Genomic DNA, 17,386 nt, shown 5'->3' on the forward strand with positions numbered 1-17,386 from the left:
TAAATAGCAAAATGACAGAAATAAGGTCCTTCTTATCAATAATTATTTTAGATTAAATTACACTCTCCAATCAAGACAAAGACTGGTGGAATAGATAACAACACATGGTACAATTATATTCTGCCTCCCAGACACTCACTTTAGATCTAAAGACACAAATATACTGAAACTTAAAGGATGGAAAAAGATATTCCACGCAAACAGTAATGAACTGTTACTATACAGAGAATGGGTGACTATACTAATGTCAGACACAACAAACTTTAAATCAAAAAAGGTTTCAAGACAAAAAGGACAATATATATTAACAAAACTTGCAATGCTGTAAGTATAACAATTACAACATTTAGACACTTCATGACAGACCATCAAAATATATGCAGCAAAAACTGACAGAAATTAAGTGAGAAACAGTTCTATAATAGTTAGGGATTTCAATACACCACTAGATAACTGGTAGAACCAGAAAGAAGAAACCGAGGACTTCACATAATACACCAAATAGACCCAGTAAGAAAAAGGACACACATTCCACTCAAGTACACGTGGGACATATTCTAGGATAGACCATATCTTAGGCAACAGATTAATTCTACAGAGATAGATACAACAGAATGCATATTCTCTGACCACAACTAGGTAAAATTAGAAACCAATAACAGAAGTGAAATGAGAAAATTCACAATTTTGTGGAAATTAAACAAAATGCCCTTAACAACCAATGGATGAAAGAAGAAATAACAGGGAAATTTAAAAAAACTTACAGAGGAATGAAACTGAAAACACAACACACCAAAACTCAAGGGAGGTTGCAAAGTAGTGCTAAGAGAAAAAATACCTATAAACACATCATTAAAAAACAAAACAAACAAAAAAAACAGATTTCAAATTAACAACCTAACTGTAAAACTTAAGGAACTAGACAAAGAACAAACTAAACCCAAAACTACTAAAGGAAAGAACATAATAAAAATTAGAAGTAAGCAAAATAAAGAATAAAAAAATAATAAAAATCAATGAAACCAAAAAGGAGTCCTTTGAAAACATCAACAGAATTGACAAATCTTTAGCTAGGTACACTAAGAAAAAAAAAAGAAAGTCAAATCACCACATCAGAAATGAAAATGTAAACATTACTACTAATTTTGTAGAAATTAAAAGGATCATAAGAAAGTGCTATGAATAACTGTACTCTAACAAACTGGATAACTGAGATGAAACAGGACAAATTCCTATACATATAAAATCTACTAATACTAAATCACATAGAAACAGAAAATCGGAATAGACTTATAACTAATAAAGAGATTGGACCAGTAATCAAAAATCTCTCAACAAAGGGGCGCTTGGGTGGCTCAGTCACTTGAGCGTCCGACTTCAGCTCAGGTCATGATCTTGCAGTCTGTGAGTTTAAGCCCCATGTCGGGCTCTGTGCTGACACCTCAGAGCCTGGAGCCTGCTTCGGATTCTGTGTCTCCCTTTCTCTCTGCCCCTCCCCCGCTCATGCTCTGTCTCTCTCTCTCTCTCTCTCTCTCTGTCAAAAATAAACAAACATTAAAAATAAAATTTTTTTAATAAAAAAATAAAATTCTCAACAAAGAAAAGCCCAGGACCTGATGGCTTCATTGGTAAATTTTACAAAACTTTAAAAGAACTAATATTATTGATACTTCTCAAAATTTTCTAAAACATTGAAGAGGATGAAGTGTTCCCAATTCATTCCATCAAGCCAACATTATACCCTGATACCAAAGCCAGACAGAAACACTACAAGAAAACCTACTGACCAATTATCACCCATGAACACTGATGCAAAAACCCTCAACAGAATACTAAAAACCAAATTTAGCAAGTATGAATTCCCAGAGAGATTGAATACCAGCAGTATTCAGCCAAGAGAAAGAAAAAGGGTCATAAAGAAATATAGAAGACAGAAAATCCAAGAAAAACAGTGAAATAAACTGATATTTAAGATTTCAAAGACAACTTCTCAGAAATAGTTATCAATCTACATGTTGAAAAAGAGCACCATTACCAGAAAGGTCAATTCTGGGACACATTTAGAAAATTTGTTATTTTAATGATATTGAAAAAATTACTTCAGGGGAAAAAAAGACCACTTTTCTTATGAAACAATGAAATTAGGTTCTTGACAGTAGGAAGCAAAATAAAATGCAGGTGGTACGATTTTAATAAATTCAAGCAAAGAATGTATGACCTAGAATTTTATATCCAGCTCAACTCTCAAGCTATTGAAAAACAGGTTTAAACATGCAAGGACTTGAGGAATGAATACTGTTCTTATGAGACTCTCCTAAGGAGTCCTCTAGAGGAATATCTCAGTCCAACTGAGAAATATGTATAAAAAATATTTTAAAATATGAATATACAAAGTATCATGTACTAATATATAACATATATTACATATTTAATAACAGTGTATGTTAATATACCATATATAATAAAGGTCATATATGAAAAACCCACAGAAAACACACTAAATAGTGAAAGACTGAAGCTTTTCCTGTAAGATCAGGAACAAGACAAGGCCCACTTTCACAACCCCTCCCCCCACCACTTTCACAACTTCTTTGCAACATACTACAGTTGACCACTGAACAACGCAGGGATTAGGGGCACTGACACTCACACAGTCGCAAATCCACATATACCTTTTAACTTCTCCAAACTTTACTAATAGCCTACTGTTGACTGGAAGCCTTACCCCTAACATAATCAGTTAATCGACACATATTTTGTACGTTGCATGTATTTTATAATGTATTCTTACAATAAAGTAAGCAAAAGAAAATATTTTACTTTACTGTTTATTTATTTTAGGAGAGAGAGAGAGTGTAAGCAGGAATAGAGAGAGGAAGAGAGAGAATCCCAAGCAGGTTCCATGCTCAGAGCAGAGCCTGATGTGGGCCTTGATCCTACAACCATGAGATCATGACCTGACCCAAAATCAAGAGTCAGTCACTTAACCAATTGAGCCACCCAGGTGCCCCATGGAAAATATTTAAAAAATCATAAGAAAAGAAAAACACATTTATATACTGAACTGTATTTATCCAAAAAAACCCCATATAAGTGGATTGGTGTTGTTCAAGGGTCAATTGTACTTGAAGTTCTAACCAGAGCTATTAGGCAAGAAAAAGAAAAGGTATCCAAATTAGAAATAAGTAAAATGATTGTTTGCAAATTATATGATCTTCTATGCAGAAAATTCCAGATTACACACACACACACACACACACACACACACACACACACACACACACACTGTTAGATCTAATAAATGAATTCAGCTAAATAATGGGATACAAAACCAATACATAAACATCAGTTGTATTTCTATATATTGACAATGAACAATCTGAAAAGGAAATTACTGAAAAAAAATCCAATTTCAATAGTATCAAAATGAATAAAATAATACATATGAATTAACTAATGAGGTAAAAGACTTATACAACTCTAAAACATCATTATAAAAAATTAAAGGCATAAATAAATGGAAATGTACCATGCTCTTTCATGAACTGGAAGACAATAATAAGATGATAATATTCAAAGTAATCTATGAAGGTTAATGTATTCTGATTCAAAATCCCAATGATGTTTTTTTGCAAAAGTAAAAACCCCATTCTAAAATTCATATAGCATCTCAAAACAACTCTAATAACCAAAGTATCTTGAAAAAGAACAAAGCCAGACAAAATATGCTTCCTGATTTTAAAACTTACTAAAAAGCTACAGTAATCAAAATAGTCTGGTGCTGGCTTTATAAAGACCTACAGACAGACAAGCAGAGCAGAATAAAGAACCCAGAAATAAATCTCTGCATATATGGTCAAATGATACTCAACAAGAGTCCCAAGATCATTAAATGGGGGAAAGGATAATCTTCAACAAATGGTGCTGAGAAAGGTGGACATCTGTGCAAAAATAATGATGTTGAACCCTTACCTAACACCATATACAAAATTCACTCAGAGATAAATCTAAGACCAAAAACTCTTAGAAGAAAACACACAGCAAAAGCTTCATGACATTAAATTTGGCAGTCATTTCTCAGATAGGACGCCAAAGGCACAGCAACAAAAGAAAAGATAAACAAATTGAACTTCAAGGAAAATTAAAACTTGTGCACCAAAAGACAATGTCAACAGAGTAAAAAAGGCAACCCACAGAATTTAGAGACATTAAAACTTTCCTACATTGTTGGTAGGAATGTAAAATGGTGCAACCACTGTGGGAAACAGTCTCGAGGTTTCTCAAAAAGCTAACCAGAGTTACCATGTGAACCAACGATTTTACTCTTAGATATATACTAAAGAGAAATGAAAACATACATCCCCCAAAAAACTTGGTACACAAAAGTTAGCATTATTCATTACAATCAATATGTGAGAAAAACTCAATGTCCCATCAACTGATAATAGTTAAAAAAAACCTGCAGCATATCCATATAATGAATTATTTATCCATTAAAAGAAATGAAGTATTGATACATGTCAGTAACATGAATGATTATGCTAAGTGAATGGGAGCCAAACATAAAAGCGCATACATTTAAAAAAAATGTTTGTTTATTCACTTTGGAAGGTGGGGGCAGAAAGAGAGGGAGAAAGAATCCCAAGCAGGCTCTGTGCTATTAGTGCAGAGCCCGACACAGGGCCAGAACCCAGGAACCGCGGTATCATAACCAAAGCCTAGTTCAAGAATCCCAAGTGCAACCCACTGAGTCACCCAGGCGCCCCCACTCCATCCAGACTTGTAAATGAGAATACCTGTTTGCTTGTTGATTTCATTAACATTTTTTTACTCACATAGCAAACTCCTTCAAAGTCCTTCCTCAAAATCACCCCTACTGCATGAAGTTGGTGCATATGATGGATATATGCTATATTTTTATACTTTCATTATAAATAGGTACAAACAACATATGGTATAATTTGTACTGTTTAAAATTTAAATAAGGATATTATACTGTACATATCCTACCTCAACTTATTTTTCCACTCGGCAGTATACTGTCAAGATCTATCAACGTTCGTACATACTTTTATAATTTAAAAAATTGCATGTCATTTGGAAGGCCTTAAACAGATGTTCCAAACATTTTTTTTCTCAGCTGCACAAAATAAACTAAAAAAGTTTGTTTTTAAACATTTTTGGGTGAATACAGCAGCATTAGCAGCATCCTACTGCTTGTCAGCATCTTCATCTTCACAGGTGTTTTCTTCTGAAACTCAGTATCAAGTAACCATCTGACTGATCTGTTCTTCTCTGGAATTCCTTGCCAAAGTGAAAATATGCAAGAGCTCAGTAATTTTAAAAGATGAAATTTACTCAAGAGAAAAATAATGCTTCCACTCACCTAGCTACCTAAAAATATACTCAACGTATAAAAAATATATTCACATGTAATAATTTTGGCAGTTTTCAACATGAAAGAGTATGAGCATAGGCTACAGGTAAATTAACAGACAAACAAACAATTAAATACATGCAAGCTTTAAGCTGAAGCCAGTACTAAGTAACATCCTTTTACATGTTAAAAAGAACATTAAGTTTATAGAACTTGGCAACATACTTCTGGTTTCTAGTTTCAGAAGTACAGAATCATTCCATTCTAACAAAAAGTAAAAAGCTGAGCAGACTAAAAAATCAACAACTCTTGGATCTGTAAGTGAGGAAATGACAGAGGACAAACTGGAGTAGCCAACCAGCCCTATCTACTTACGGACGGCGGCGGGCGCCGGGCGGGGGGGGGGGACACTGGTAAAGTTTACAGTCCAGCTTACTAAAAGACAGCTAATCCTAAAACTACAGAATGTTTTCTCTCTCCACACACCTTACATCCACTTTACTAAAGGCTTATTTACCATAATTCCTTTTACCTAGCAGATCATGTCTGGCTATGAGAAAAATATTGCAAAGTATACCAAAAGGCAAAAAACACAAGTTGAAGAGACAGAGCAAGCATCAGAACCACATACGACAAACATATTGGAATTATGAGATCAAAAATGTAAAACAATTACATTAATTACATTAATTGATTAATACGCTAGGGGCTCTAATGCATAAAGTAGACAGCATGCAGGAATAGATGGGTGATGTAAGTAGAGAGACAAATCTTAGGGAAGAACCAAAAAGCAATGTTAGAGATAAAAAATACTGTAACAAAAATGAAGAATGCCCTTGATGGGCTTATTAATGGACTGAACATAGCTGAGGAAAGAATCTCTGAACTAGAGGGTATCAACAGCAACCTCCAAAACTGAAAAGAAAAGAGAACAAAGACTGGAACAAAACAGAACAGAAAATCCAAGGGCTGTGGAACAACAACGAAATGTGTGATATACATGTGTGGAAATACCAGAAAAAAGAGAGAAAGGAATAAATATTTGAAACAATGACAGAAAATTTCTCTAAATCGATGTCAGACACCAAACCACAGATCAAGCACTAATGAATAAATGCCAAAAAAAAATCCAACTACCCTGTACCAGGCACATCTTATCAAACTACAGAAAATTAAAAGTAAAGAAAAAATGCTGAACGAAGAAAGAGTAAAGACACCTTACCCAAAGTAGAACAAAGATAAGAATTACAGGACTTCTAGCCAGAAGAAGCCTGCTTCAGATTGTCTGTTCCCCTATCTCTCTGCCCCTGCTCCTGCCCCACTGTGCGTGTACGCTCTCTCTCTCAAAAAATAAAACATAAAAAAACACCCCCAAAACAGTAAGTCTCTAGCCAGACTAAGAAAAAAAAAGAACACATAAAATACTACTTTTAGAAATGGATGAAGTGATGTCACTACAGTTCCCATGGGCATTTATTAAAAAAAATAATAAAGGAATACTATGAACAACCTTATGCCCACAAATTTGAGAACCTAAATTAAATGGACCAATTCCCTGAAAGACAAAAACCTGCCAAAACTCACACAAGAAGGAGACAGTCTAAAGAAATCTGTATCCTTTAAAGAAATTGAACCCATAATTAATAACCTTCTAAAACAGAAAGCAAAAGGCCAAAGTGGGTACACTGATGAATTCTACCAAACATTTAAGGAAGAAATTATACCAATTCTCTACAATCTTTCAGAAAATAGAAGTAAGGGGAATACCTCCTCATTCCATGAGACTAGTATGATCCTAATATCAAAACCAGGCAAAGACATTAAAAGAACACTACAGAGCCATATGTATTATGAACATAGATGTAAAAATCCTCAACAAAGTATTAGCAAATCAAATCCAGCAATGTACTGTAAGAATTATATACTATAATCAAGTGAGACTTATCCCTGGTATGAAAAGCTGGTTCAACATTTGAAAATTAATTAAAGGGTGCCTGGGTGGCTCAATCTTTATGTGTCTGATTTCAGCTCAGGTCATAATCTCACAGGTTCATGAGTTTAAACCCCACATCGGGCTCTCTGCTATTAGCTCATGCTTCAGATCCTCTGTCCCCATCTCTCAGCCCCTCTCCACTCTACTCGTTCTCTCTTTTGCTCTCTTAAAATAAATGAACTTAAAAAAATTAATGTTTATCACATCAAAAAACTCAAGGAAAAAAGATCATGTAACTTTTATCGATACAGAAAAAACATTTGAAAAAATCTATCCATTCATGATAAAATCTCTCAGCAAATTAATAATAGAGTGGAACCTCCTCAATTTGATAATATCTACCAAAAATCTATAGCTAACATCACACTTAATGTTGAGAAGTTCAAAGCTTTCCCACTAAGATCAGGAAGAAGTTAACAATGTCCCCTCTCACCACTCCTTTTGAACACTGTATTGGAAGTACTAGCTAATGCAGTAAGACAAGAAAGGGAAATATAGGGTATATAAATTGGTAAGAAATAACTTGGTAAAAGCAAAGTAATGCTAGTTTTGCAATAGAATTCAAAATCCCAAGTCACTAAGTCATATTTCAACTTATCTTAAATATTTTTGACCCCTCTCTCCACCCAAAAAGAAACAAAATCAATAGATGCTTTCTGTTATCCTCTTTTTTGGAGCTATGACATATAAATGATATCATCATCATCTGTTAAAACAGGCATAACAAGATTCTTGTAAAAAATCTTATATGCACACATGGGTGGGAGGGGAAGAGGAAGGGAGAATGCACGCATGAGCAGTACCTGACATTTTAAAATGTTATGGCATTATTAAGTTGATTATGAATAGAAATAGATCCCTATATGGAACTATAATTGATAAAGGACAAATGTATACAACCTACAGCATTTCCACACAGAGTTCATGAGTATTAAATGGTAGCAAAACATTAAGTGTTACTTACCCATAAGTAGTATGTGAACTGAAGTGCAAAAATAGCAATGCCTTCATTATCAAAGGAGCCAGCTACTGAGCGAGAAATGTAACCTGGCACAATAGCAATAAAACAAGCAGCTAAAAGTCCTGCTCCTTGGTTCCAAAGTTCTCTGGTAAGCAGGAAAGTAGATATAGATGTAAGGCCGCTAAAAGTCGGTGCAAGGAACACACATACGTCTCTTATATGAACTGTTATGTTCAATGTATTTAAAATCCAATGGATAAGGCCAGCTGTTATCATCAACCCTGGGTAAACCTAGGAAGACAAAAATGGAAAATTTAACTGCATATAAAATAAGGGAATTAAAAAGACTAACATAAGTTCTTTTCTTTATTATTACATATTGTTTATAGTAAGTTTGAGAATAAGATCTCAAAACAGTTTGCCTTCTTCACTGAACTTCTACACTACAAAACTAAATGTTCTTTTGTATTGGATACAAAGGAAAAGCTTATAAATGGAGCAATACATATTTAAATAAACGATCAGATAGACTGAATGATTAAAACTGAAAATGTTTAGAAATAGAAAACTGTCGGCAACTTTCTTATAGATTCTACTATTTTTTCACTATAAAACAGGGTCTTCATCTAACTTACTCTTTTTTTTTTTTTACATTTATTTTTGAGAAACAGAATGAGACAAAGTGTGAACGGGGGAGGGGTAGAGAGAAAAGGAGACACAGAATCTGAAGCAGGCTCCAGGCTCTGAGCAAGGGGTCAGCACAGAGCCTGATGCGGGGCTCGAAGCCACAAACTGTGAGATCATGACCTGAGCCAAAGTCGGATGCTCAACTGACTGAGCCACCCAGGTGCCCTCTAACTTACTCTTAAGTTTAGGGTTTTAACAGGCTCCAACGTTGCCCACACTTTTGTGTATGTAAGGGGAATGAGAAAAAAAGAGAAGAAAAGTTATGTGCCATATTATTTAAGTGTCTTCCTGCCTTTCAAAGCCAAGATTTGGAATGTAAACAACTCTAAATAGGGAAACAAAACAAAACAAAAAATACAACTAGTCAATTGGTGAATTCAAAGATAATTATTTTGGGATCCTGAAAGGTTGAACATTTTTACACCACTTAGTATTTAAGGCTGGAAGAGAATAACAAGAAACTACAAGAGGCCAATTGAACCTTACCCTAAAAGAGGAACATGATAACATTGAGAATTCAGAGAAAAATAAGTAGGATATTATTTTTGAGCTATTCATAGGTGATTAAATGTGTATTTACATTTCCATCCTTATCTAACACCTGAAAGATTCTTTCCTTTCTTTTATCACAGAAACTACAAAAAAAAGTTACGTTTCTTTTCCTAGCTATACTGATTAAAAGTGCAAACCGTCTATGGTCTTTAACTCCTTCCCTTGCTTCTTCTCCTTAGCACTTACCACCATTTAACATACTTTTCGTTACTTTATTTATTATCAATTAAACTCAACACCCTTAAAAGAATATGAACTCTGGAAGAGCAGGAAAAGTTTCCCCAGCACCCAGAACAACAATTAGCATAAAATAGATGCACAATACCTATTCAGTGCATGGAAGGAGAATGTGATTAAGGAAGGGGGTAAAGTGTGGCAATCATCACAATTCTTAAAAATTAAAATTGTGTGCTTTTTCACATAGAATACCAGGTCCCAACGCACGATTTTGACAGCCATATTAAAAAACGAAATGAAAATGAATCTGCAAATACCTCTTAAGGTAGTCAATACATCCAAGATAATATGGCAGACTAAGTTGACACAAAAAATAGAGCCAAAATACATACAAGTATAGGAGCAAAGGACCTTAAAAACCAACCAAACAAAAACACCCACCCAACAACAACAAAAACATATTTAAGCTCACAAGAAAGGGAAGCTTCTAGATGTCAAAAACATAGAAGGAATTTAAAGTAGGTTCTGATGCCAAGGGAGCCCCAATGAGAAAAGAAAAACACTCCAGGCTGGACACACATCTTTGAGACTGGAGGCTAGCAGGGCGGCTCCAGACAGGGATCAGAGAAAATACCTAATTCCCAGCACAAACCCAGGGTCTGTTTATGGAACTAGACAAATTATACCCACCCATCAAGGGAAGCAGTAAGGAACTTTTTTGACTTACTTCCAAAGCTTTGAATAGAAACAAAATCAGAAACTCATTCAATACATGTGTAAATGTGAGTTCCACATTTACAACAACTTCAGATGTAAGCCTCAAGCTGAGAAATAACCTCTAAAAACTGTCCTAAAACCAGTAAAATCCCTATTGGCTAGGGTGAAAGCAAATGAGAAAAAAGTATTACAAAAATGGTCCCAAATACCACTTGGAGAAGAAAACAAGCCCTCCAGTGACGACGAATTCAAAATAAAAAGTTATACACATGCCAGGAAACAAACTGTACTCATCAAATACTGCACTAAGGTATATAACAGGATATATTTTCCTTATCTGCCCTGGAGACCATCATGGCTCCTCTCCTTGTTTCTGTATCTCTGTTTACATCAAGGATAAGAAGATGCCCCAGATTAGAAAAACATCTCACTATCATGGAGAACGTATTCTTCTGACACAGAGGGAACATTTATAAAATGTGGCTATATGCAGGCCACAAATCAAGTCTCAAAAATTTCAAAGGACTGAAATTTCTGTTTGTTCTCTAACCATAATAGAAGCATAAAGTAAAAAAAGATAACTAGGAAATCCTCTTATGTTTAAAACTCAAATTCTAAATAATCCGTGTACCGGGGGAATTATAATGGAAATTAAATTTCAACTTGAATGAAAATGAAAATACTATGTATCAAACCTTATACATTATAAATGTAGCTAAAACAGTGATTATTGGGAAATTTATAGTTTTAAAATAAATACATCAGGAGTGCCTAGGTGGTCAGTTGAGCATGACTGTTGGTTTCAGCTTGGGTCATGATCCCAGAGTTGTGGGATCAAGACCTGCGTACAGCTCTGCACTCGGAGTGGAGCCTGCATAAGATTCTTTCTCTTTCCCTCTGCACCTCTCCCCCATTTGTGTGTGCTCTCTCTCTAAAATAATAAATGAAATGAAATGAAATGAAATGAAATGAAATGAAAACAAAGAAAGGTTATTGAGTAAAGTATCAACAAGTCAGAAAAACATCAAAATAATCTCAAGAAAATGTGGGGAAGGAAATAAACTGAAATTAACATAACAAAAGACAAATATATAATGCAGATAATCAACAACGTCAAAGTTTCTTTGGGTTAAGAAATCTAACAAAAGTGATAAACTTCTAACAAAAAATAAGGCTAAATATATGTTCCCCATAGATGTCTACCTATCATTTTCTTTTCAACATTCTTCCTACATTCCAGATCCCATACATATTTTCCCTTATGTCACATTCTGAATATAACAGCTTCCCATGAGCTATGATCAATACTCAATGACCTGAAGTAATTTAGGGCAGCTTTAGGACCTAAAAATTGAAACTATCTGATTCTTCTAAATTTCGATTTCCTTCCAAAAAATATGATTTCAACAAAGTTGTTACAGAATAAAATAAAACCGCAAATAACCTGAACTTAAGATGTACTATGACAAGAAATCTCCCCTCCCAGTCTCCCCTTGTTAGAAATAGTGGCTAGTATGAGATAACACAAACATGTACAGGGAAGGGGTGGGGAGGGAGTGTCAGGAAGAGATTTAGTAAATAAAAAAATACTGGATAATCAGCTACAGGAAACTGTATTAGTTAACTATACAAAGGTTTCAAGGATCTCCATCACCTTAGTAACTAATGATTTACTCAAACAACTATAAAACTTTGTGATTAACATAAATAACTGCAGTGATACTTACAGTACCACCTACTATTCTTCCTAGTGGATACCATGCTCTTTCATCAAACCAGTTTAAAAATTCATAGAACCCATGAGATGCAAGATGATGTGTTGATCTATAGTTAAACCTAGAAAAAACAGGAAAAAAGGAAATGTTATAAAAGTTTGCTTACTAGAAACAAGTAGCTCTTTTTAATATTATAAAAACAAATATCTTTATATTTAACTCTATAGCTACATAAATATTTCTTTCATAGAAACTGAGTAACATTATTCTTCAAGGAATAGGCTTATAATACTACCAATATAACTAAAAACAAAGGCCCATTCCCCCCCCCCCAACCCCCAACCCATGCCTACAAAACGAGTAATGCTCAAAATAACATTTGGTCATTGCTTAGGATGCAGGCAGTACATGGCTATGGATTTAAACAAAACAAGGTGAGGGTACATGGAATTCACCACACGGTCCAAGTCAATGAGTCTCAAAAGATTAATAACTACTGACAGAAGACAGCATCAGAATAACTTAACATGATCGCCTTCAGTCCTACAACCCTAAAAATTACAGGAATAAGCAATAAATTATAATAGCACTAAAACCATAAGAAAATAAAGTGTAAGAGCACTGTAAAACAAGAATGACCTTAAGGAATGAGAAATTTAATCAATGAAAGACAAAAGATAAATGAGAAGAAATGCACTGGACCATTTTTAGACAAATTTCATCAAATACAAAAATGAACACACCCAAATATCAAATATTTGAGAAAAGTAAGCAATATGAAAGCATCAAAACAAATGGAAGAATACCATAGGAAGCAGAAATAAGACTACCTACAGAGACTACCTAAGACAGGCCTTGGCAGCCTGATAGGATATAACAATTATAAATATATACACACTCAACATCAGAGCACCTAAATACAGTAAGCAAACAGTAACAGATCCAAATGCAGAAATAGAGAACAATGCAATAATATTAGAGGACTTTCAATGCCCTACTTTCAATACTGGACAGAACATACAGAGAGAATATCAGTAAGTTGATACCGGATTTGAACTACACTTCATACCAAATGGATCTAACAGATTAATACAGAACATTCCATATAATGGTGGCAGAACACATATTATTCTCAGGCACACACAGAATATTCTCCAGGATATAAATGTTGGGTCACAAAATAAGTCTTAACAAATTTAAGAAGACTAAAACTATATTAAGTATCTTTTCCAACCACAATGGTATGACTCTAGAAATCAAGAAGAAAACTGGAAAATTCATAAACGTGGAAGTTAAAATCAGTTGTGAAAAACCAATAGGTCAAAGGAGAAATAAAAAGGACAGTAAAAAATATCTCGAGACAAACACAAATGGAAACCTAGTAAAACATACAGAATGCAGCAAAAGCAGATTTAAGAGGGAAGTTTACAGCAACAAACATCTACATTAAATAAATTAAAAAAAAAAAGATCTCCAACAACCTGACTTTACACCTCAAGGAACTAGAAGAAGAATAAACTGTACCCAAAGTTAGCAGAAGAAAGGAAATAACAAAGATAAGAGCAGACATCAATGAAATAGAGACTAGAAAAACAAAAGATCAACTAAACTAAGAACTGGTGTTGTTGAAAAGGTAAACAAAATTGACAACCTTTTAGCTAGACTAAGAAAAGAGAGAAGACTCAGATAAATAAAATCAGAAATGAAAGGGGAAATATTATAACCTAAACCACAGAGATACAAAGGATTGTAAGAGACAACTATGAACAAACACACACCAACAAACTGGACAACCTAGAAAAAATGAACTAATAATAAAAACATATAACCTACATCAACACTGAACCAGGAAGAAATAGAAAATCAAAACAGAACAATAAGGAAATTGAATCAGTAATCAAAAACCTCCCAAGAAAGAAAAGATGGCCTCAATGGCCATCCAAACACTTAAAGAATAATTAATGCCAATCCTTAAACTCTTCCAAAAAACTGAAGAAGTGAGAACATGTCTAAACTCAATTTATGAGACAAGACTTACCCTGATAATTGAAGCCAGATGAAGGTACTACAAGGTGAAAAACAAAAAAACAAAAAAACAAAAAAAGCTATAGGTCAACATCCCTGATGAACATATATGCAAAAATCAAGAAAATACTAGCAAACCAACAGCACATTTCTTTAACACACCATGATCATAGAGCACAACCAACAGGTTATCCCTGGAAGTCAAGGATGGTTCAACATATGGAAATCAATAAATGTGATGCACCAGATTAATAAAAATGAAGAATAAAAATCATGATCATGTCAACAGATGTAGAAAAGGCATTGGACAAAATTCAACATCCTTTCATGACAAAAACTTTCAACAGATTGGGTATAGAAGGAAGGTAATCTGAACATAATAAAGGTCATATATGACAAGCCCACAGCTAACATCAAACTCGATGGTAAAAGGTTGAAAGATTTTCCTCTAAGATTAAGAACAAGACAAAGGTGCCCACTCTCACCACTTCTATTCAACACAAAACTAAAGTCCTATCCAGAGCAATTAGGCAAGAAAAAGGAAAAGGAATCCAAGTTGGGAAAGAAGTAAAACTGTTTGCAGAAGACACAATCTTATCTGCAGAAAAACCTAAAGACTCCACTAAATAACTGTAGAATAAAAAGGATTCAGTAAAGGTGCAGGTTACAAAATCATCATTCAAAACTCCATTGCGTTTCTACACACTGTGAAATATCTGGAAGAGAAATTAAGAAAACAAACCCACCATTTACAATAGTGTTAAAGTCAATAAAGTACTTAGGAATACATTTAACAAAGGTGTAAGACCTGACCAGCACACTGAAAATGGTGACAATGCAAGAGGCAAGCAAATGGAAAGATATCTCATATTCTTGAATTGAACCATTAACATTAAAGTGTCCACGTTACCCAATGCATTCTACAGATTCTATGCAATCCCTATAAAAATTCAATGGCATTTTTCACAGAAAAAAAAATCTAAAAATGTGTATGGAACCACAAAAGGCTTTGAATATAGAAAGCAATCTTGACAAAGAATGTGGTATCACAAAGGTGAAGGGATCATACTTCCTGACTTCAAACTCTATTTAAAGCTATAGTATTCAAAACAGTATGGTACTGGCACAAACAAAGAAATAGACCACTGGAACAGAATACAGAGCCAAGAAATAAACCCACACTACACATAATCTTTGACAAGGGTGCCAAGAACAAACAATGGGGAAAGGAAAGGTGGATATTACATGCAAAAGCACAAAATTGGACCTTTCTCTTACACCATACACACAAATTAACCTAAAATGTATTCTAGAACGGGGCTCCTAGGTGGCTCAATCAGTTAAGCATCCAACTTTGGCTCAGGTCATGATCTCATGGTTCATGGGTTTGAGCCCCACATCGAGTTCTGTGCTGACAGCTTGGAGCCTGGAGCCTACTTCGGATTCTGTGTCTCCCTCTCCCTCTGCTCTCCCCTCCCCCCAGCCAGAATTCTGTCTCTCTCTCTCAAAGATAAATAAACGTTAAATGTATTTTTAATGTATTTTAATGTATTCTACAGCTCTTTTGCTCAGGCCTGTGGCACAGGCAGGATGGGCGAGTTCAAGATCTTCATACTTCCAGGATGCTCCATGGCCACTGACAAGATCAGAAGTGGCATGATAAACAGTACAAGAAAGCCCATTTAATGGTCACAGCCCTGAACGCCAACCCTTTAGGTGGTGTTTCTCATGCAAAAGGAACTGTGCTGGAAAAAGTTGGGGTTGAAGCCAAACAGCCAAATTCTCCCATCGGGAAGTGTGTCAGGGTCCAGCTGATCAAGAATGGCAAAAAATAAAAATAAAAATAAAAAAATCACAGCCTTCGTACCCAATGATGGTTGTTTGGATTTTGTTAAGGAAAATGATGAGGTTCTGACTGCTGGATTTGATCACAAAGGTCATGATGTCAGTGACATTCCTGAAATTCGCTTTAACGTTGTCAAACAGCCAATGTCTCTCTTTTGCCTTTATACCAAACCAAGAAGGAAAGCCCAAGATCATCTATTTTGATGGTGAAAACATGACAATAATAAAATAAATCAAGAATTATAGACTGAAACGTGAGACCTGAAACCACAAAATTCTAGGAAAAAAGACACAGAAAATGTTCCTTGGCATTGCCCTTGGCAATTATTATTTTTTTTTTTTTTTCCTGGAGGGGACACCAAAACCAAAAGCAAAAGTAAAGAGACTATATCAAACCAAAAAGTTAGAAAAGGAAACAACGATATGAAAAGGCAACCTATGGAATGAGAGAAAATATGTGCAAAACATATTGAATAAGCAGTCAGTATCTAAAATAAATAAGGAACCATAGCACTCAGTAAGAACAAAAACCTCCTCCAAACAAACAAATCCAATTTTTAAAATGTTCTAATTTTGTGAAAGAGAGAGTGTATGCATGGGGGAAGGGCAGAGAGCGAGGGAGACAGAGATCTGAAGCAGTCTCTGTGTTGTCAGTACAGAGCCCCAGATGGGGCTTTAACTCACGAACCTGTGAGATCATGACCTGAGTCGAAGACGCTTAACCAATCAGGCGCTGCCAAATCTGATTTTTCTTTTAATTTTTTAATATTTATTTATTTTTGAGAGACAGAGAGAGAGACAGACAGAGCATGAGTGGGGGAGGGGTGGGGACAGAGGGAGACACAGAATCCGAAGCAGGCTCCAGGCTCTGAGCTGTCAGCACAGAGCCCGATGTGGGACTCGAACCGACAAACGGTGAGATCATGACCCATGCCGGAGTCAGATGCTTTATCGACGGAGCCACCCAGGAGCCCTGCCAAATCGGATTTTTTGTTTTTAATTTTTTTTTTCCAACGTTTTTATTATTATTTTTTTTATTTTTGGGACAGAGAGAGACAGAGCATGAACGGGAGAGGGGCAGAGAGGGAGGGAGACACAGAATCGGAAACAGGCTCCAGGCTCCGAGCCATCAGCCCAGAGCCTGACGCGGGGCTCGAACTCACAGACCGCGAGATCGTGACCTGGCTGAAGTCGGAAGCTTAACCGACTGCGCCACCCAGGCGCCCCCCAAATCGGATTTTTAAATGGAGCTGAATTATCCCTAAGATAACATATGGTCAACAGATACATGAAAACATGCTCAACATCACTAGCCATCAGGGAAATGCAAATCAAAA

General features: G+C 35.2%; 1 protein-coding gene and 1 pseudogene across 1 annotated transcript in view; one reads left to right on the forward strand and one right to left on the reverse strand.

The window, feature by feature from the left end:
* Positions 1 to 17,386, reverse strand: part of STT3B (STT3 oligosaccharyltransferase complex catalytic subunit B) — a 105,525-nt gene that overhangs the window by 44,970 nt on the left and 43,169 nt on the right. Inside the window, exons 2-3 of the mRNA XM_040479986.1 lie at positions 12,192 to 12,300; positions 8,335 to 8,622 (exon numbers count right to left, since the gene is read on the reverse strand). Coding sequence (XP_040335920.1) covers positions 8,335 to 8,622; positions 12,192 to 12,300 — 397 coding nt within the window. The remainder of the gene's footprint in view (positions 1 to 8,334; positions 8,623 to 12,191; positions 12,301 to 17,386) is intronic.
* Positions 12,575 to 16,351, forward strand: LOC121033385 (40S ribosomal protein S23-like; annotated as a pseudogene).

This window comes from Herpailurus yagouaroundi, unplaced genomic scaffold (genome assembly GCF_014898765.1).
Source record: "Herpailurus yagouaroundi ecotype Mexico unplaced genomic scaffold, PumYag 159, whole genome shotgun sequence".
NCBI classification, from domain to species: domain Eukaryota; kingdom Metazoa; phylum Chordata; class Mammalia; order Carnivora; family Felidae; genus Herpailurus; species Herpailurus yagouaroundi.